The 23,133-nt window shown below is 43.3% G+C and overlaps 1 protein-coding gene across 2 annotated transcripts in view; it reads right to left on the bottom strand.

Moving 5' to 3' along the window:
• Positions 1-4,796: 4,796 nt before the first annotated feature.
• The window catches only part of si:dkey-37g12.1 (atrial natriuretic peptide receptor 1), a 30,709-nt gene continuing 12,372 nt past the window's right edge, over positions 4,797-23,133 (bottom strand). Inside the window, exons 18-27 of one of the 2 annotated variants that reach the window (XM_014195604.3) lie at positions 22,823-22,991; positions 22,369-22,521; positions 22,090-22,279; positions 18,083-18,226; positions 17,536-17,659; positions 9,296-9,364; positions 8,564-8,738; positions 8,217-8,315; positions 7,617-7,708; positions 4,797-6,924 (exon numbers count right to left, since the gene is read on the bottom strand). In XM_014195604.3, the coding sequence (XP_014051079.1) occupies positions 6,877-6,924; positions 7,617-7,708; positions 8,217-8,315; positions 8,564-8,738; positions 9,296-9,364; positions 17,536-17,659; positions 18,083-18,226; positions 22,090-22,279; positions 22,369-22,521; positions 22,823-22,991 (1,263 nt within the window). In that variant the 3' untranslated portion in view covers positions 4,797-6,876. The remainder of the gene's footprint in view (positions 6,925-7,616; positions 7,709-8,216; positions 8,316-8,563; positions 8,739-9,295; positions 9,365-17,535; positions 17,660-18,082; positions 18,227-22,089; positions 22,280-22,368; positions 22,522-22,822; positions 22,992-23,133) is intronic. The other variant, XM_045716768.2, reaches the window with a different exon arrangement.

The raw sequence follows: 23,133 nt of genomic DNA, 5'->3' as shown, positions 1-23,133 counted from the left end.
AATATGTTTTAATGTTGTCAATGTGCAACTGATGTAACAGAGGCGAGTCGGTGGAGTAAACCATGCTCAAGTAACCTTACCTTGCTTTGGCTAAAAGGCTTGTATGGTCTACTGATTATTTTTGTCCCTCAAGATGGGGCCTTTCTCACAACAATGGCACCTAATTGTTTCTGTGAGTACCAGAAAAAACACTCATGGCCAATCAAAAAATCCTCTCAACCCTTATCCCCAAAAAACTGGCCCAAAATTACCTCTAATTGTCAAAGGGCTATCAGTTGTCTGCCACAAGAGTTTGATGGCTTACAGTGGAGTCGGATGGCTCACTCCAGACCTGGGATCAAATAGTATCTGTTTTCTTCCAAACACTTTAAATATTTGATTGAAACTGCCTAGAGTGCAGGATGGGAAGGGACTTTCAATCAAACTCTCATGAAAGAAAACAAGTACGATTTAAATCCAGGTCTAATTGTCTCCGACTGTTACTCTGGGCAGGGCCAGGGCACTGTGACCCAGACTAACATATGGAATTGTTTTAAGATGGTCATACCAAGGATCATTTAGATATTTGATTTTGAATTAAGGTATCAAAAATATATTACAAAAATTATTGGATGAAAAATTGAATTTGGCATTTCTGTTATTCGCCAATAGAAACACATTGAATAACAGATTCACTATGTCATGACTCTTGCTCCTGGGTGAGGATCAAAGGTAGCCCCCTCCCGCTCTCTCTCCCACCAGAGAGGAAGAGGGGGAGTGGGGCTGGTTCTTTGACTTCAACAACCGGTCGTTGCAGTGCAGTATAGAGAAGTCAAAAATCCTTCGTGTGTCGAGAGAGACTCTTGCCAAAACCTCAAAAGATTGGACATGGGAACATTAGTTTTCAAATCCAAACATCTGGATCCCCACCAACCATTCCAAACAATAAATCCTGTCAAAAGTTGATTGTTTTGTGATATCATTACGATGGTATAACTAAATAACTGTAATTCTACAACTGTATACGGCCCAGATATCTGATTTACATCTAAATGTTGTAAAACGTATGTGATTAAATATGAAACTATTTGTGTGAACATTAAATGTGATTTTAGCCTTCTAGAGGAGAATTGTTTTTCATGTAAGCTTTTGTCGAGTCAGTGACCATGCCCACGTGAGGCATTGTGACAATGTGATGGAACCGCCCTCCAAGGTGAGTGCATAAAATGACTGCTAACAACATTTTCATTAGACCAGGTGGCTACACGTTGAAATGGTTTAAAACTACAAGACCAGAAAGCGTGGAGTGGTGGCTACACATTGAAATTGTTTAAAACATCAAGACCAGTATATGTTCAGCGTGAGCTGAATACGTTGAAATGGTTTAAACCTACCAGACCAGAAAATGGTAAGACTCAAACTCTCGAGTGAAGAAGATAAAGACTACATCGGAACCTTCAGTCTGCAGCTGTTTAACGCGTGTGTACCTTTGAAGGATCTAGTGTAATGAACTACTACAACTGAGGACATTGTGACCTCTGGTGGACAACCAGAGACTTACACAACCAGAGACTTACATTGAACTACTCACCATCGACGGACGAGTGGTTTCAACAGAGAGATGACAAAGGAATACAAGCGTAAATATGTGTTGCATTTCTTTTCGAATGAGCGGTCTTTCATGTTCATTTTTCATGAGTATAGCTTCCACATGTATGTACCTGCCCACTCTCTTTGTCTCTCCCACTCTCTTTATCTTACCCCTCCCCTTCCATTGTGAAACAAGCCGTCATATCAAGGTAGTCCACTAGGGACTTTTCATTGCATTATGTTAGTAATAAATTCAACGTATGCCGTGTGTGTGTGTGTCTATGCATTTCTGTCTGATTATTTACTTAGTTAGAAAATAAATAATTAAGACAATTTGTGTATAGCTGAATCATCATTTAAACTAGGGTTCGTGCAGGTATCCAAGAATTTTGCGACGTTCAGAATGAGACTGCTATGAGGTAATAACGATTAATGGATGACTGGTATGATAACGATATCAATATATTCTTGAGTTAATTCGAGAAACGGTAACTCATTAAACAAACCTTTTCCATGGTGCCCCAAATTACTAATGAGTTAATTGTTACATTATTAATTGAATCATGTAATAATGAAACATAGTTAATTGATTTGATAAAATAGCCATCGTCATATTAATCACATCACGACAACTACATGGAACAACAGATAATCCCCCCAAAAAATCAAAATGAAGTTTGTTCTGGAGTGTCTGTCCTATATCTGTGAGATATAAGAAATATCAGGATTATTTATCTCATTATTTTAGGCACTAAACTATCTCCATACATGCGTTCATATTTTTTTTACTTGTATTGGGACCTTCAGACGACTCTTGTGAGGGTTGTGGAGAACACCATCATGTTCGTGAGCATCTCAGACTGACTCCGACAGAGGGGTCAAATTAGTGTGAAGTCCAAACCGTTCAGACGCTACAGACAGAAGTTGGCAGAAGAGGCTGCACTGACTTCATACGAGTCTTGTGAGGCTTGTCAAACCCATCTCAGCCCTGTGCATAATTATTCTTTCATATCCTATTTCACTGCTATTGCTATGGAGACCAATTCAATATTCATGAGTTTGTATATTAGGGATCAATTCATCCTCATCTGTGTTCCTTTAATGAAGTCGGGATGCTTTCAAATAGACGTGTGTGTTAAAAAGCAATCTTTTAATACAGTGCTGCATGCAGACTAAGCCGCAGTCGTTCCTTTGATTCACTTCCATAATATCCAATCATAAAATGTGGCTCATTTCCTAACTGCTAAAGGTCTTCCATGTACCTATTATTAATAGTTTTATTAGGGCTGTGTCCCAAATGGCACCCTATTCACTACATGGTGCACTTTTGACCATAGCCCTATGGATATGTAGGGAATAATGTGCCACTTCGGAAGGACAGTAGATGTACTGTACCACCCGACACCTAATGCATATGAAATGTCAACTCCACAGACTAAAAACCCGTATTGAATCAAGGATAGCAGAAGACTGGTCCTCGTCTCTAAACAACAATAGTTGGGGCAATAATGTTCCCTATAAAAAAAACTATATATTCTGAAGAAGACACATCAAAGAACACACAATGAAGGGGAGTAAATGTTTAATAAAGGTTAATGTTTAATAAAACATTTATCAAAAATATTTTTGGGGAACTGTTTAATAAAGGTTTGAGACCTGACCAGACCAGACCATAACAGTAGACAAGAAAGAAAACTGTCCAAGTGGGCCACCTTTAAATAGTCATAGTCACACTGAGGGTGAACATAGTGCTTTAAGAAATACAAAGCCTGGCATTTTAGATCAATAAAAGAACCTTAGACTATGACACACTAGGATCACCTTTTCAATGGACAATCTTCAAGCATGCAGAGCAACCTTTAAAGCCATCTGTTATGAGTCATTTTTGTAAGGGTTTTAACCTTTATCTGTCTCTCTTTGTCCCTCCTCCCTCACTAAAAGGTGCACCCCTTGGGGTACCCAGGACCGAGTTTGGGAAATGCTGACTTAGGAGTTTAGTTGCATCAGTAGGACTATGACTGCATTCCAAATGGCACTATATTCCTATATAATGCACTACTTTTGATTCCTTATAGTGCTTACAATTTATAGGCTGAGGTAATAGGGTGCCATTTGGAAAGCAGACCATTTCAGGGAAGGCAATCACAGGAAGGAGGGACCAGGAAGTAAAAGTTTCCGAGTCATTTTCCCTTTAGAAATGGTCTATGGACGTCACATAGCAGCTTTCATGATCTTAACTTGCCATAGTAATCAATGTAGCATCCGGCTGCTATCCAAAATGCAAGCTAAATCTAGTGTAAAACTGAACGTTTCACAGTGCATGCCATTTCTAATTGTTGTTTTCCCGGTATGCACTCTAACTATTGGCAAGCTCAAAACCTCCTGGCTGATCGGTTGACATTTCCCCTTGATCTTCTTTAAATTGACTCATTTTGTTGTCAGTCACTCGTTTCCTGGGAAATCATGAGTCTTGAAAGGTGATGCATGGTCAGATGAAACCACGTTGACAGAAACCAAAATAACATGGGACAGGACCAAAGTCCTTCAATTTGTTTTGCTGCATAGATACCAGCAGCGAAGGCCAAGAGAGAAGAATGTTGCATCAAAAGAAGTTCATTTCAACAACTGTAATTTGAAACAACATTAAGATCCAATCTTCAAAGCCATTTCAAAGCAATAATTAAGAGACTGCACTCTCCAGAGCTTTTAGTGGTGGCCCTAATGACCAAGCTTGGTCCTAGGTAGGTACTTGATAGAAGAGTAGAGGAGTGAGTGTGCATATGTGTGTCTGTGTGTGTGCTTTCTGTCAATGGCCTGAATGGCCTGTTATTGTCAAGTCTAATTTAGTCCTAACGATTGATCTCTCCTAAACGATCTGCCACCGAGTCAAAACAATGATAAACAATGTTTTCCATTAAAATGTGCTGACACAGGCTGCACCCGTTTAGGAAGTGAACTAAGCTGAACTAGCTTATCTCTCTGGTACAGAGTGAAATTACCATTATCACTGCTCAATAACAGAGCTCCATTAGTTGCGTAATCTATCCAAATTGGTTCTTAACAAAGAAATGTTGTGAGAAATGTAGTGGATCAAATAACATAACAGATATGTTCCACTCTACTAGTCTCACACATCAATCATTTGTGAAACAATATATATATATATATATATATATATATTATATATATATATATATATATATATATATATATTAAATAAATGATCATGCCCTTGGAAAGTATTAAGAACACACAAAGCAATGAGCGTGATAGTTCATTTTTTTTGTGATTACATAATATTTAAAAAAAGATATACTGTATATATAAAATAATGTCGAAATATATAACACCTCTAGTGAATAGAGTTGGCTCTTTAAAGGTGAACCAATAAATAAGAAGCCATAAAAAAACATAAATGTAGAGAAAATGCTGTACATTACACAACATCCAAGAATCGGAGTGGTGATAGCTTTGATATTTTGATATTACATCTGTTTTCAAAGAATAAGCATTTGCTCAGTGATCCTTGATATTACACTCAAACTACAAATTGCCTACCACAAAAAAAGTATGAAAATAAGCTACAGTACATACAAATACAGTTGAAGTCGGAAGTTTACATACACCTTAGCCAAATACATTTAAACGCAGTTTTTCACAATTCCTGACATTTAATCCAAGTAAAAATTCCCTGTTTAGGATCACCATTTTATTTTAAGAATGTGAAATGTCAGAATAATAGTAGAGAGAATTATTTATTTAAGCTTTTATTTCTTTCATCACATTCCCAGTGGGTCAGAAGTTTACATACACTCAATTAGTATTTGGTAGCTTTGACTGCAAATTGTTTAGCTTGGGTCAAATGTTTCGGGTAGCCTTCCACAAGCTTCCCACAATAAGTTGGGTGAATTTTGGCCCATTCCTCCTGACAGAGGTGGTGTAACTGAGTCAGGAGTGTAGGCCTCCTTGCTCGCACACACTTTTTCAGTTCTACCCACACATTTTCTATAGGATTGAGGTCAGGGCTTTGTGATGGCCACTCCAATAACTTGACTTTGATGTCCTCAAGCCATTTTGCCACAACTTTGGAAGTATGCCTGGGGTCATTATCCATTTGGAAGACCCATTTGCGACAAACCTTTAACTTTCTGAATGATGTCTTGAGATGTTGCTTCAATATATCCACATCATTTTCCTTTGTCATTATGCCATCTATTTTGTGAAGTGCACCAGTCCCTCCTGCAACAAAGCACCCCCACAACATGATGCTGCCACCCCCGTGCTTCACGGTTGGGATGGTGTTCTTCGGCTTGCAAGCATCCCCCTTTTTCCTCCAAACATGACAATGGTCATTATGGCCAAACAGTTCTATTTCTGTTTCATCAGACCAGAGGACATTTCTCAAAAAAGTATGACCTTTGTCCCCATGTGCAGTTGCAAACCGTAGTCTGGCTTCTTTATGGCGGTTTTGGAGAAGTGGCTTCTTCCATGCTGAGCGGCCTTTCAGGTTATGTCGATATAGGACTCGTTTTACTGTGGATATAGATACTTTTGTACCTGTTTCCTCCAGCATCTTCACAAGGTCTTTTGCTGTTGTTCTGGGATTGATTTGCACTTTTCGCACCAAAGTACGTTAATATCTAGGAGACCGAACTCGTCTCCTTCCTGAGCGGTATGACGGCTGTGTGGTCCCATGGTGTTTATACTTGCGTACTATTGTTTGTACAGATGAACGTGGTACCTTCAGGCGTTTGGAAATTGCTCCCAAGGATGAACCAGACTTGTGGAGGTCTACAGTTTTTTTCTGAGGTCTTGGCTGATTTCTTTTGATTTTCCCATGATGTCAAGCAAAGAGGCACTGAGTTTGAAGGTAGGCCTTGAAATACATCCACAGGTACACCTCCAATTGACTCAAATGATGTCAATTAGCCTATCAGAAGCTTCTAAAGCCATGACATCATTTTCTTGAATTTTCCGAGCTGTTTAAAGGCACAGTCAACTTAGTGTATGTAAACTTCTGACCCACTGGAATTGTGATACAGTGAATTATAAGTGAAATAATCTGTCTGTGAAAAATTGTTGGAAAAATGACTTGTGTCATGCACAAAGTAGATGTCCTAACCGACTTGCCAAAACTACAGTTTGTTATCAAGAAATTTGTGGAATGGTTGAAAAACGAGTTTTAATGACTCCAACCTAAGTGTATGTAAACTTACGACTTCAACTGTATATCAGATTTTGTTTTTAAAGATTTGATCTTTACTTCTGAGAGACGGACCAAATCAAATTACAGAAAACATCACATTTTCATTGGTCTTCTCCCAAAAGCCAGAATGTCCTCACAAGCCCTTTCCCCTGCAATAAAACAAAGAGAGGGAACATTTATAGTGGACAAACTTAGAAATTGCCTTCAATATAAAAAGCTGTCAAAAGCAGCCAAACGTATTTTTATCCCATGCCCCAGCTGTGGCCAATCAACTAAAATGGCCACTACTTTACAAAAATGTTGCATACTTTGTATGCGTTTGTGTATCTTCCATAATAGATACAAATGAGAGGAGATAGGGGTCATACAAAAAGCAGTAACCCATTTGTTTAATTTGGATTTATCTTCTTCTCCATCTACAGAATGATCTGCAAAGTCCTAGCGGAATTGGTCTACTTGTATATGCTTTGTTAGCCTGAACCAGTGCATATGCATAAAGCCATCTCACCAAGCTATAGAGGAAACATATTTGCATCAGGTTATTACATCAGAGTTTTTAGAATTGTCTCCCCTCACTTGGACACGTCCCCAGGTTATATCACTAATGATATAAGATAAGGTACGATAAGATGTACTTTAATGTCCATTAACTCACAGGAAATGTGTCTTTATGCTCACGAGTCACAACCTAAAAAGACAAGCCATTCTTTTTGAAACCATGATTTCATTTAGCTGATGTCAGAGATGGTGGTTTAGAGGTAGACCTAAGTGCAGTATGTTGTGGGTGTGTAAGTGAAGAGTGTCCCTCTCTGATATTTATGTGTGTAAAGAGCTCCTGTACCTTCATGTGGATGTCTCCTCTCAGCTCACAGCGGAACGTCCTAAATGTGTCCAGGAGAGCTTTAGTGGAGCTGCTCACATGGATCTTCAATGCTGAAGAGGACAGTAAACACTTTCACAAACACTGACGATGACCTTACAGCCAAAATGTTTGTTTTACTCTTGTTGCCTCTGAAATTAATAAACAGCATCAAATAACCACTCTCTTTTTGGAGTGCCGACCCTCTACACGGAATCTTAGGTTTTGATTTTGGTAAACGCACCAATTCGGCATGCAGTGGTTTCAAGAAGCTTTGAGGACAGCAGAGACATAATGAATACTGAAGAGAATGGTTGGTGGTAGTAAGAGTGCTACTTACTGTAGCATAGAGGGTTCATTATCAGAGTATTAGGAAGGGTGCACTTTGGATGAAAGGCAATAAAATAAAAATGATATTCCTTTTTGGCAACAAAATATATATATTTCATTCGAGGCAGTGAAGGCACTCCAGCTTTAACTCCTAAAAGCCTTTATTTGTATGTGATTTGCATATTTTCCTTGTAGACATTTTGAATGAAGGGAGACATTTTGACAGTATAGAAAGTAGTGATGTGAGCTTACGTGAGCCGTGCGACTCCATCCGTGAGGCAGTGTTAACTGTGTCTCCGAACAAACAGAACCGGGGCATCTTCAGTCCCACTACACCAGCCACACATGGACCTGAGAGACAGATTTTAAAGGCCAAAACAGGGTGTGCTGGCAAACAGTTAAAAGCGGTTGGCCGTCCTATCGCCTCTGACCCAAGAACATCAGCCGCCGTTCCTGTTCATTTCCCAACGATTCTACATGATGAATCGCCACACTTCATCAAAACCCAGCAGATGATCTACTGCGGATGGCCGATATTCGTTAGGGTGTTTCTTGTTCTTAAGACTACAGTTTATCTTAGTTTAGGATGTGCTTTGTACCTGAGTGGAGTCCAATGCGGACTTTGAGTTGCTGCTGAGGCACGTGTGGACTGTTGTACTGTCTCATGCCCCGCACCACTGCCAGAGACATGCGGGCGATCTCCTTCGCATGGTCGTCCCCGTTTCTAATGGGCAGGCCAGATACCACCATGTACGCGTCGCCAATGGTCTCCACCTGAAAAAGAGGATGGTAAAAGTTATCCATTTTGTTGGTACAGTAGTCCATGTCGATTCCATTCAGACCAAGGAGGTAAGATCATTTTATTGTTACCAAATGACAATTAGACTTCAGCACTCTGGCTTACAGGGTAAAAAGGTAAAAACAGACATATTACATGCATACAACATTACACACATTGAACAGTACATTTACAATCTATACAGCACAGGAGGCTGCTGAGGGGAGAACGGCTCCCAATAATGGCCGGAACGGAGCTATGGAATGGCATCAAACACATGGAAACCATATAACAAGCAATATAGATGTAGGATCTTAATTTGAGCAAATGTGAATTAATATGTGGATTATAATTAATGGACATTTTTGTAGGGATTGATGCATTTTTCATTAGGGGAAATCAAGTCTGAAATTTCAAAGTGGAAATACAAACTTTAGAAGCCCTTTTAAAACTCAAATACACTACAAGTTTGCATTTCCTGCTTTGCTGGAACATTCTCAGCAACAAAATAGTGATCAAATTAAGATCCCACATCTGTAGATTGTTGGTCTACCTTATAAACATCGTGGTGGTCGATGATATTGTCAAAGTACGTGTACAGGTCATTCAGCACGTTCACCACCTAAAGGGAAAGAAACTTTCAGCATTGTGGAATTTTTTGGTCTCATCCCACATGCATGGACACAGATGTAGGATCTTAATTTGAGCCAGTTCGCTACAGCAGGAAAATAATACCACAGCAACAGGAAATGTGAATTATTATAAGGATTATAATTAATATACATTTTTTTAGGGGTTGATTACAAACTTCAGTAGCCTTTTTAAACCTCAAATACACTACAAGTTTTACATTTCCTGCATTGCAGGGTAGTTCTTCTGCAACAGGGTGGTCAAATTAAGATCCTATATATGCATACACACACACACACACACACACACAAACACCGGCGTGTATTCATCGATGCCAAGGGAATCCAAGCTTCCTCAAATATTTGATCAATAAAAATGTATTAATAATAATTTCATCTCTCTGTGTGTTCAGAATTTTCATTTGGCCTCCCTTGGAGTCAGTAGTCAGCTAACCTGGAGTCTAATCAATGAGATGAGATTGGAGATGTTGTATAGAGCTGCCTTGCCCTATAAAAAACTCACAAAATTTGAGTTTGCTATTCACAAGAAGTATTGCCTGATGTGAACCCTGACTTGAACAAAAGAGATCTTAGTTGACCTAAGATTAAGAATTGTTGACTTGCATAAAGCTGGAAAGGGTTACAAAAGTATTGATGTTCATCAGTCCATGGTAAGACGAATTGTCTATAAATGAAGAAAGTTCAGCACTGTTGCTACCCTCCCTAGGAGTCGCCGTCCTGCAAAGATGACTGCAAGAGCACAACGCAGAATGCTCAATGAGGTTAAGAAGAATCCTGGAGTTTCAGCTAAAGACTTATAGAAATCTCTGGAACATGCTAACATCCTTGTTGATGAGTCCACGATACGTAAAATACTAAACAAGAATGGTGTTCATGGGAGTACACCACGGAAGAAGCCACTGCTGTTCAAAAAAACCCATTGCTGCACGTCTGAAGTTTGCAAAAGTGCACCTGGATGTTCCACAACGCTACTGGCAAAATATTCTGTGGACAGACGAAACTACAGTTGAGTTGTTTAGAAGGAACACACAACACTGTGTGGAGAAAAAAAGGCACAGCACACCAACATCAAAACCTCATCCCAACTGTAAAGTATTGTGGAGGGAGCATCATGGTTTGGACAGCTTGCTATCATCGACGGAAAAATGAATTCCCAAGTTTATCAATATGTTTTGCAGGAGGATGTTAGGCTATCTGTCCGCCAATTGAAGCTCAACAGAAGTTGGGTGATGCAACAGGACAACGACCCAAAACACAGAAGTAAATCAACAACAGAATGGCTTCAACAGAAAGAAATACACATTCTGGAGTGGCCCAGTCAGAGTCCTGACCTCAACCCAATTGAGATGCTGGTGTATGACCTCAAGAGAGCAGTTCACACCAGACATCCCAAGAATATTGCTGAACTGAAACAGTTTTGTGAAGAGGAATGGTCCAAAATTCCTCATGACCGTTGTGCAGGTCTGATCCACAACTACAGAAAACGTTTGGTTGAGGTTAACCAGTTATTAAATCCAAGGGTTCACATACTTTTTCAACACTTCACTGTGAATGTTTACACGGTGTGTTCAATAAAGACAAAAAAAAGTATAATTGTTTGTGTGTTATTAGTTCAAGCAGACTGCCTAGTAGGCTCACGTTAACTAACAAGTTAACTTAGCTGGTTGATTGTTGCCCATGCGAGTAAGTTAGGCTAGCAGGCATTTTAGCTAGGTAGCCTATGAAAACTAAAAGTAAAATCATACTGTATGACAGAACCATAGACCGTTTTGCCAACATTAAAGAAAGCAGGATGGCATTGGCGTTCAACTAGTCTACAAGTAGGTGAGTAAAAAAATAACACACACACACACACAGAAATCAGTACCATGGACAGCCAAGTGATATTTGGCCACACTAATTGGACTTTTGTTTGTTTTCAATGTATTAAACTAAGCATATATAGCCTTGTTGATTTGATGATGTTTAAATGTTTAGGTGTAAATAGTGCTGGAATAGCAGGGGCAGTCCTCCTGTTGTCTTTGTGCTGACTTACAGTAACTCCAGTAGTTATACAGTGCCTTTCAGAAAGTATTCAGACCCCTAGACTTTTCTACATTTTGTTACGTTACAGCCTTACTCTAAAATAGATTGAATAGTTTTTTTCCCTCATCAATCTACACACGACACCCCATTATGACAAAAGCAAACACAGGTTTTTAGAAATGCTTGCTAATTTATCATTCAAACTCTTTCCTCAGTACTTTGTTGAAGCACCTTTGGCAGCGACTACAGCCTCGAGTCTTCTTGGATATGATGCTGCAAGCTTGGCACACCTGTATTTGTGGAGTTTCTCCCATTCTTCTCTGTGGATCCTCTCAAGCTCTGTCAGGTTGAATGGGTTGAGTTGCTGCACAGCTATTTTCAGGTCTCTCCAGAGATGTACGATCAGGTTCAAGTCCGGGCTCTGGCTGGGCCACTCAAGGACATTCAGAGACTTGTCCCGAAGCCACTCCTGCGTTGTCTTGGCTGTATGCATAGGGTCGTTTTCCTGTTGGAAGGTGAACCTTCACCCCAGTCTGAGGTCCTGAGCACTCAGGAACAGGTTTTCATCAATGATCTCTCTGTACTTTGCTCCGTTCATCTTTCCCTCGATCCTGACTAGTCTCCCAGTCCCTGCCGCTGAAAAATATCCACATAGCTGCCACCACCATATTTCACCGTAGGGATGGTGACAGGTTTCCTCCAGACGTGATGCTTGGCATTCAGGCCAAAGAGTTCAATCTTGGTTTCATCAGACCAGAGAATCATGTTTTTAGGTGTCTTTTGGCAATCTCCAAGTGGGCTGTCAGGTGCCTTTTACTGAGGACTGGCTTCCGTCTGGCCACTCTACCATAAAGGCCTGATTGGTGGAGTGTTGCAAAGATGGTTGTCCTTCTGGAAGGTTTTCCCATCTCCACAGAGGAACTCTAGAGCTCTGTCAGAGTGACCATCGGGTTCTTGGTCACCTCCCTGACCAAAGCCCTTCTTCCCCGATTGTTCATAGGGAAGCTCCTGTCTTGGAGCTCCTGTCTCGGAGCTCTACGGACAATTCCTTCGTCTTCATGGCTTGGTTTTTGCTGTGATATGCACTGTCAACTGTCGTACCTTTTATAGACAGTTGTGCGCCTTTCCAAATCATGTCTAATCAATTGAATTTACCACTGGTGGACTCCAATCAACTTGTAGGAACATCTCAAGGATGATCAATGGAAACAGGATGCACCTGAGCTCAATTTCGAGTCGCATAGCAAAGGGTCTTAATACTTGTGTAAATAAGGTATTTCTGTTTTACATTTTTTATAAATGGGTTTTGTGTGTAGATTGCTGACATATATATATTTTTTTATCCATTTTAGAATACGGCTGTAACGTAACAAAATGTGGAAAAAGTCAAGGGGTCTGAATACTTTCCTAAGGCACTGTAAATCAGTAGTTGTTTAGTAAACTGTCGAAAACATGAACTTGCTTGACCATGTTACAGGTCATATAACTGTTCGTTACATGCAATATTTGCTTTGTGGACTTCCCCGGACAGATGTTGCTCTCCAGTTTTGTGACGTATCTGTAGTTGAATTTATTCCTCCACTGTGTGACGGTTCTCTTTTTATTGTCACGGCCTTATTGTATATCACGGTGGCATATGAACTAATGGGTTATAGAGCAAACGGCGCAGATATCACAACATAGGTAGTAATATGGCTTTTTTACTGGCTTGGCTTCCCCATAGATTTGACCTAAGCACCGCTACTGCACACACACACATAAACATACATGGAGGTGACAAACATTTTCCGCTGAGACGCAGCTGTGTGTGTTACATCCAGAAATATCAGGCGTCTATGCGTCAGTTCCACTCTGTGTTTGAGTCTGACACCTTAGGTTACAAGTGACTGACCCAGTAATAGCACCAGCCCCCAGGGGAGATATCAATACACTGTCTGTCTGTATCCCTTTTACCATAGTATGCTACAGTATTGTTTAGTGTACTACTTTTGAGGAGTGTCCATAGGGTTCTGGTCAAAAGTATGGCAACAGATGAGATGTTAGAGATGCAGACAGTATGTGTATCTATGCAGACACTACTGAGAAGAGCTAAGCATAGATGCCGGATTCGGAACTGTGTGGTAAAGGACATTGTGAAAAGAAAATGTCCCAGCCAGCACAGTACCATTCGGGGCGGTCAATAGTGTGAAAAGGGTACTAGTCTTTCATGCAGAAAAAGCTACAGGAAAACTAGCTTCATGTGAGGAAGGATGTATCCTTTTTCAGCTGCTGTTCATATAAAAGGGAACAGTGTTTCTGCAATGTCTTTGATGTGTTACGAATGTATTTTAATGTTGTGAATGTCTTACGATGTGCTATGAACGCCTTATGAATGTGTTTTTAATGTGTTATGAATGTCTTATGATGTGTTTTGATGTACAAGTACAAGTGCTCCCTCCCAGACCTCTCTCCAATGTGAAAGACACACGCCTACCACAAAAACTGCAGCTCCACTTTTGAGTACTTGGACTTTGGGTTGAACACGTACTGACATTTCAGACATTTCAGCTTTTAATTTGTAATTAATTTGTAAACATTTCTAAAAACATAATTCTACTTAGTAACGATGCGGTACTGTGTGTAGATTAGTGACACAAAATCTCAATTTAATCCATTTTAAATTCAGGTTGTAACACAACAAAATGTGGAAAAAGTCAAGGGGTGTGAATACTTTCTGAAGGCATTGTAGCTCTTCTCATCTTTCCATATTAATTCAATCAAAATAGCTAGGTGTTGTGACAACCTGTTTACCACATGAAAGTCTGTTTCCCAAATGGCACCTTATTCCCTATATCAGGGGTATTCAAAGTCGGGGTCCCCTCATGGGGTCGCGGGGGAACTGCAGTGCGGTCGCCAAATAAAAAATATATAATTTAGGGGGAAAAAAAACAAGAGTACATATTATTGTATGGGGCAATATACAAAAATGTTTGAGAATGCATTGAATTGAAGGTTATTTGTTGATGTAAAAATCGAAATTTATCGATTTTAAGGTTGTGTCATGAGATCTGGGTCCCCAGGTCTCTGCTGTTTGAATAGTTTGAATACCACTGCCCTATATAGTGCAGTACATTGACCAGAGCCCTATAACCCCATTTTAGACACATGCACCCTCGAAATCTAGTTCCCCTTTGTCACGTCCTGGCCAGTATATAAGGTTAATTGTTTTGTAGTTTGGTCAGGGCGTGGCAGGGGGTATTTGTTTTATGTGGTTCGGGGTGGTGTGTTTGTGTAAAGGGTGTTTGATTTAGTATTTCCGGGTTTTGGTTTATGTTTAGTTAATTCTATGGTTAGTCTAGGTTGTGTGTTTCTATGTTTGGTTGATTGGGGTTGGGACTCTCAGTTGAAGGCAGGTGTTGTCTATCTGCCTTTGATTGAGAGTCCCATATATTAGGGTGTGTTTGTATGTGTGATTTGTGGGTGATTGTTCTGTGTTTCGCCTTGTGCCTTACCAGACTGTTTTTGTTGATCGTTCGTGTTTTGTTATTTTGTACGTTCGTGTTGAAGATAATTAAAAATCAAGATGAGCATTCACGTACCTGCTGCGTTTTGATTCACCGACAACAACTGTGACAGAATCACCCACCACCAAAGGACCAAGCAGCAGAGGAAGGAGCAGACGGAGTTCGAGTTGGACTGGCGGGAGAAGTGGACTTGGGAGGAAGTTCTGGACGGGGCCGGACCCTGGCATCAGGCTGGGGATTATCGACGCCCGCAGTGGGAAATTGAGGCAGCCAAGGCAGAGAGGCGGTGGTACGAGGCCAAGTACGCGCTGAAGGAGAAGCACGAGAGGCACCCCCAAGAAAATTTTTTGGGGGGGCACACGGGTAGTTTGGCTAGGCGTAAGAAGAGCCGGAAGCCAGCTACTCGTGGTTATATGGAGGAGCGTATGGGGTGGAGAGCGCTATGTTTCGCTGAGGAGCGCACTATCTCACCCATACGCACGCACAGTCCGGTGCGCGTTATTCCAGCCCCTCGCAGGTGCCGTGCTAGAGCGGGCATCCAGCCTGGTAGGAGGATGCCTGCGCAGCGCATCTGGTCGCCGGTACGCCTCCGAGGACCAGGCTACCCAACTCCCGCTCTACGCACGGCTACCATCAGGCCCCTGCACAGCCCAGTCTGCCCTGTACGAGCACCCCGCTCGTACAGGGCTACTAGTTCCATCCAGCCAAGGCGGGTTGTGCAGGAGGTAAGATCTAGACCGGCTGTGCGCCTCCATAGCCCTGGGTTTCCAGCTCCTGTCTCTCGTGCGGACCCGGAAGTGCGTCAACCCAGTCCGACTCGTCCTGTTCCCGCTCCCCGCACTAGCCTGGAGGTGCGTGTACATAATCTGGTAAGCCCAGTACCAGCACCACGCACCAGGCTACAAGTGCGTCAACCCAGCCTCGCCAGTCAACAGTCTTCATCAGAGCTGCCCGCCAGTCAACAGTCATCATCAGAGCTGCCCGCCAGTCAACAGTCATCATCAGAGCTGCCCGCCAGTCAACAGTCATCATCAGATCTGCCCGCCAGTCAACAGTCATCGTCAGAGCTGCCCGCCAGTCAACAGTCATCGTCAGAGCTGCCCGCCAGTCAACAGTCATCGTCAGAGCTGCCCGCCAGTCAACAGTCATCGTCAGAGCTGCCCGCCAGTCAACAGTCATCGTCAGAGCTGCCCGCCAGTCAACAGTCGTCAGAGCTGCCCGCCAGTCAACAGTCGCCAGAGAGGTCAGACTGCGCTGAACTGCCGGAGTGGTCAGACTGCGCTGAACTGCCGGAGTGGTCAGACTGCGCTGAACTGCCGGAGTGGCCAGACTGCGCTGAACTGCCGGAGTGGCCAGACTGCCCTGAACTGCCGGAGTGGCCAGACTGCCCTGAACTGCCGGAGTGGCCAGACTGCCCTGAACTGCCGGAGTGGCCAGACTGCCCTGAACTGCCGGAGTGGCCAGACTGCCCTGAACTGCCGGAGTGGCCAGACTGCCCTGAACTGCCGGAGTGGCCAGACTGCCCTGAACTGCCGGAGTGGCCAGACTGCCCTGAACTGCCGGAGTGGCCAGACTGCCCTGAACTGCCGGAGTGGCCAGACTGCCCTGAACTGCCGGAGTGGCCCGAGTGGCCAGACTGCCCAGACTGTCCCGAATTGCCAGACTGCCCAGACTGTCCCGAATTGCCAGACTGCCCAGACTGTCCCGAATTGCCAGACTGCCCAGACTGTCCCGAATTGCCAGACTGCCCAGACTGTCCCGAATTGCCAGACTGCCCAGACTCTCCCGAATTGCCAGACTGCCCAGACTCTCCCGAATTGCCAGACTGCCCAGACTGCCCCCCGGCGATGCCAGACTGGCCCGACTGCCCCTCGGCGATGCCAGAGTGGCCCGACAGCCTGGAACGGCCGGAACCAGAGCCACCTCCAGAAATAGGTGGGTTGGGGAGGGGGGGTGTAGCACAGTGCCGTCGTTGACGGCAGCCACCCTCCCTTCCCTCCCTTTAGAAAAGGGGACTTTTTGTTGGTGTTGCTTGGGGTTATTTTTTGTTAAGGTGCTTCTGGGGTAGCACCTTTAAGGGGGGGGTACTGTCACGTCCTGGCCAGTATATAAGGTTAATTGTTTTGTAGTTTGGTCAGGGCGTGGCAGGGGGTATTTGTTTTATGTGGTTCGGGGTGGTGTGTTTGTGTAAAGGGTGTTTGATTTAGTATTTCCGGGTTTTGGTTTATGTTTAGTTAATTCTATGGTTAGTCTAGGTTGTGTGTTTCTATGTTTGGTTGATTGGGGTTGGGACTCTCAGTTGAAGGCAGGTGTTGTCTATCTGCCTTTGATTGAGAGTCCCATATATTAGGGTGTGTTTGTATGTGTGATTTGTGGGTGATTGTTCTGTGTTTCGCCTTGTGCCTTACCAGACTGTTTTTGTTGATCGTTCGTGTTTTGTTATTTTGTACGTTCGTGTTGAAGATAATTAAAAATCAAGATGAGCATTCACGTACCTGCTGCGTTTTGGTCCACATTTTCTGATGACGATTTCGCATTATCGTCAGAAGACGAAGACAACAATTGTGACACCCTTTCAGTGTGCGGAGACAGGAAGTTCAAGGTCATCTGACTACCTGCATTGGCGTGAGACTGGCCGACATGGCGGTGAATCCTTCGATGTCACTGAAATAGATGGTGACAGAGTCGTAGGTTTCCGCCCGCACCGTCTTCCCAGCAATCAGCTGGACGGCCACCGATCTATAAATACAGAAACCAAATCTAAACAGACACACACAGACAGACAGAAGCACTCACACACATACACACACACACACACACACACACACACACACACACACACACACACACACAAACATGGAGGGATCGCATGAACTTTGCACTGCTTCTAAAAGTGGACGATGATACTCTGGTGTTTCATATACACAAGGTCATGTTGTCATCCACCCCCCCCCCAGGTGTCCACAAGACAGGCTGCTAGCCAAATGAGAGGCAGACATGAACACAGTATAAAAGAAAGACAGACACAAAGAGAGAAATATAGACAGAATATATTTTTTTAAAAGGTTGCTCGTTTACAATCAACAAACCTTCGTTCCTCATCTGCATCGAAACCGAAAGGAGACAAGTGTGTGTGTGTGTGTGTGTGTGGGAGTGTGTTACCGTGGCAACATCTGAGTGAGCAGGCCCTCGGCCCTCCTCTTCTCCTCCAGGAGCTGGGCGGTGCGCTCGCTGACCACCTCCTCCAGGTTGGTTGCATACTGCTCCATGCGGGACAGCAGGTCATCTAGAATGTTCTCGCCCACGCTGGTGGGTGACACACACATACATGAGCAAATAGCACACACATGTGCAGCACAAACGTATACAGTGCATTCGGAAAGTATTCAGACCCCTTGACTTTTTCCACATTTTGTTACATTACAGCCTTGTTATTTTTTCCCCCCCTAATCAATCTACACACAATACCCCATAATGACAAAGCAAAAACAGGTTTGTAGAAATTTTAGCTAACTTATAAAGAATAAAAAAGTGAAATAGTACATTAACATAAGTATTCAGACCCTTTACTCAGCACTTTGTTGAAGCACCTTTGGCAGCGATTACAGCCTAGAGTCTTCTTGGGTATGACGCTACAAGCTTGGCACACCTGTATTTGGGGTGTTTCTCCCATTCTTCTCTGCAGATCCTCTCAAGCTCTGTCAGGTTGGATGGGGAACATCGCTGAACAGCTATTTTCAGGTCTCTCCAGAGATGTTCGATCGGTTTCAAGTCCGGGTTCTGGCTAGGCCACTCAAGGACATTCAGAGACTCATCCCGAAGCCACTCCTGCATTGTCTTGGCTGTGTACATAGGGTCATTGTCCTGTGGAAGGTGAACTTTCGCCCCAGTCTGAGGTCCTGAGTGCTCTGGAGCAGGTTTTCATCAAGGACCTCTCTGTACTTTGCTCCGTTAATCTTTCCCTCGGTCCTGACTAGTCTCCCAGTCCCTGCCTCTGAAAACTATCCCCACAGCATGATTCTGCCACCACCATGCTTATCTGAAGGGATGGTGCCAGGTTTCCTCCAGACATGACGCTTGGCATTCAGGCCAAATAGTTCAATCTTGGTTTCAACAGACCATAGAGTCTTGTTTCCCCCGATTGCTCAGTTTGGCCGGGTGGCCAGCTCTAGCAAGAGTCTTGGTGGTTAAAACTTCTTTCATTTAAGAATGATGGAGGCCACTGTGTTCTTGGGGACCTTCAATGCTGCATAATGTTTTTGGTACCCTTCCCCAGATCTGTGCCTCGACACAATCCTGTCTCGGAGCTTTATGGACAAATCCCAAATCATGTCCAATCAATTGAATTTACCACAGGTGGACTCCAATCAAGTTGTAGAAATATCTCAAAGATGATCAATGGAAACAGGATGCACCTGAGTTCAATTTCTAATCTCATATCAAAGGGTGTTAATACTTGTGGAAATAAGGTATTTCAGTTTTTTTATGTTTAATACATTTGCAAAAAAATATAAAACCTGTGTTCGCTTTGTCATTATGGGGTATTGTTTGTAGATTGATGAGATTTTTATTTATTTTATCCATTTTAGAATAAGGCTGTAAAGTAACACAATGTAGGGGGAAAAAATGGGTCTGAATACTTTCTTAATGCACTGTACATGCATGCAGACACAAAAACATACACACATGCAGAATGCACTCAGACACACACACACACACACAACAAACACAGACAATGGCACATGCACACATGCACAGATGAAGGCGCACACACTACGGGAAAGGGTATTAGTTGGATGCTCAAAGGATGTTTGGTTGGCTGTCACATGGATATGCGTGTGTATTTCCTCTGTACCTCTCCTCTCCTTATCTGTTGCTCCCCATGCCACCTTCTTTCTCCTCCTTTCTTTTTCTCTCCCTCCCTCTATCTCTGAGCAGGATTAATGTCGTGATGCATGCTGACAGTGCCTGTCCCTAGAGACTGTGTGTGTGTGTGTGTGTGTGTGCTGCACTGCATGTCCCTCTCTCTCTCTCTTTCTCTCTCTCTTTCTTTCTCTCACTTTCCCAGGAGTCTGCCCTGTTTTATCCCTAACCTGTATAATGGAGCCTCCGCCACTCTGCAACTCTCTGTTGTTCTTTCCGAGTACAGCACCTGGGTTCAAGTAGTATTTGTTTGCTATTCAAATACGTTGAGCGTTCGCTTCAGCCTGCCTGCAGTGCCAGTTGGGCAAGGTTGAACATTTTGGGACAATTGTATTTCTTCTATTGTGCCAGGCATGCACGGATAAAGTGTCTGAATGAAAACAAATTTTATTTGAACCCAGTCTGTGTGTAACGTGTCCAACGGCCCTCTCAGAGATCTTTAGTCCCAACAGGGCCTTTATTGCCCTTAACACTACAACATTTAGAGGGAGCACAGGGTACTTAACACACAAGTAGGGTTGTCAAACTGAACTGGAACTGCAACAATAAAAAAAAAATACATCCTATCTTACGGTCGGAGTGGTGGGGTTGAACCGACAAGATCTTCAGACATCTTGTTACAACACTGTATCACTGTGTTCTTGTTCTGACATCTTTGATATACACTGAGTGTACAAAACATTAGGAACACCTGCTCATTCCATGACATAGACTCACCAGGTGAATCCACTTGTTAAATTCACATCAAGCAGTGCAGATGAAAGGGAGGAGACAGGTTAAAGAAGGATTTTTAAGCCTTGAAGACAAGTGAGACATGGATTGCGTATGTGTGCTATTAAGAGGGTGAATCGGCAAGACAAAAGATTTAAAGATGCACTATGCAGAAATCGCTCTGCCATTTCCTGGTTGCTAAAATTCAAGTAGTTCGCCTTATTTCAATTTAAGTGACAAAACAAGCAAGTATATATAGTGTAGAGAATCATTAAGATTCTACATCAAACAATACACTCACTGGTACAAAATCTTGTCCGCAATATTATCGCTTAAGTTAAAGGAAACCACTTGTCGGTCTCATACATTTTGTTTCTAAACCGCTGTGAAATACTGCATCTTTCCTATAATCAAAATGATTGTATTTTCAGCTGTTTAAAGCTGATATATAAAACTGAAAGTAAAAGACGCAAAAACGAAACTTAAGAACGGGAAGCATAGACATAGCGCACATAGAATAGATATACCGCTTCTTAGACTTGCTTTAAATGAGAATGACAGATCTATAACTAATATTTCTATGTGAATTTGGTCAGGTCGCCCAAAAAGTTACATATTGCAGCTTTAAGTGCCTTTGAACGGTGTACGGTTGTACAGTAGGTGCCAGGCACACCGGTTTGAGTGTGTCAAGAACTGCAACACTGCTGGGTTTTTCACGCTCAACAGTTTCCTGTGTGTATCAAGAATGGCCCACCACCCAATGGACATCCAGCCAACTTGACACAACTGTGGGACTAACATGGTCCAACCACACCAAGACAAGAGGGCATGACAAAACCTATTCCCCTCAGGAGACTGAAAATATTGGCATGGGTCCTCAGATCCTCAAAAGATTTTACAGCTACACCATCGAGAGCATCCTGACGGGTTGCATCACTGCCTGGTATGGCAATTGCTCGGCCTCCAACCGCAAGGCACTACAGAGGGTAGTGCGTACGTCCCAGTACATGACCGGAGCCAAGCTTCCTGCCACCCAGGACCTCTATACCAGGCGGTGTCAGAGGAAGGCCTTAAAAATCGTCAAAGACTACAGCCACCCTAGTCATAGACTGTTCTCTTACTTACCTGCACGGCAAGCGGTAGCGGAGCGCCAAGTATAGGTCCAAGAGGCTTCAAAACAGATTCTACCCCCAAGCCATAAGACTCCTGAACAGCTAATGAAATGGCTACCCAGACTTTTTTTCTTAAAACTGCATCGTTGGTCAAGGGCTTGTAAGTAAGCATTTCACTGTAAGGTCTACACCTGTTGCATTCGGCGCATGTGACAAATAACATTTGATTTGATTTGATTTGAAGCATTGGAGTCAACATTGGCCTGCATCCCTGTGGAACGCTTTCGACACTTTGTAGAGTCCATGCCCTGACAAATTGAGGCTTTTCTGAGGGCAAAGGGGGGGTGCAACTCAACATTAGGAAGATGTTCGTAATGTTCTGTACACTCAGTGTATATGTGATTGTGCACTGTGGTGTCTCACCCGCTGGGGCAGAGTCTCTTTACGGTCACTCTGAGGGAGGAGAAGTCTGGTCGGTCACTGGGCCTCTCACTCCAGCACGCCCCCAGCAGAGCCTCCACACCCTCTGGACACTCTGCCTTGTCCGTGTGGGGCCTGAGGGGGCTACCTCCGCCCCCCACACACACCCCGGCCTTGACCCCCTCCACTATGTCTGGGGGGGGAGGAAGAGAGACTGTTGAATAAGACAGTGAGGAGAACACACCCCAGAGCAGCGAGGTATGGGGGTCTCTCTCTACGTACCTCTTGCCTCGAGGTTGTTGTTGGGGATATGGAAAGGGCCCCTGCGGTACACCACCTCCTGAACAATAATGCCAAAACTGTAGACATCCCCCTTCTGGGTGCCAGAGGAGGGCATGCTGTCCCTCAGCAGTTCCGGGGCCCTCCACAGCAAGGCTGGGAAGAGAGAGGGGCTTAAATGTATGAGAAGCTCATGTTGTTAGTTATACTGTTTACAACTGTGCATCTGTAATCTCTTTCTCTCTGTCTCTCTTTCTCCCTCTTCTCCTTTCTTCTTTCTTCTTTCTCGCCCCTTTCGCTTTATTGTAACTTTACAAAATTCCAAGGTTTTCCAGAAATCCTGGTAGGAAGATTCTGGATTCGGTGCTTATTCCCTCCTGATTCAGAGAAACTGGGATTTCTGGGAAACCTGAGAATTTTGGGAAAGTTACCCGGAATGTTGCGACCCTACACTCACATGTCCAGTGTTCTTTAGACCAGCCCTCCTCGTCCTGGCCGGCGGGTCTTCTGAGGAGACTGAGGCCATGGTCGGTCACCTTTAGGACGAAGCGACTATCCACCACGCAGTTAGATGACGACAGGTGACCATAGGAGCGCAGGGGGCTGCGGTGCAGGTAGTCCATCCCCTGAAGCAGACACGTGCACACACACTTTTCAGTTTGATAGGACCAACTCCCCCACAGACTGGAATTACACTGATATCAACATCCACTTCAGTTATGTCTGCCTTGTATCACGCCCATAGAGACAGCCATAGACATTATGTAA

The sequence above is a fragment of the Salmo salar genome, chromosome 04 (genome assembly GCF_965601325.2).
Source record: "Salmo salar chromosome 04, fSalSal1, whole genome shotgun sequence".
NCBI lineage: Eukaryota > Metazoa > Chordata > Actinopteri > Salmoniformes > Salmonidae > Salmo > Salmo salar.
The sequence above is the reverse complement of the archived record's forward strand: the minus strand, read 5'-3'. Positions and strand labels throughout refer to the sequence as shown.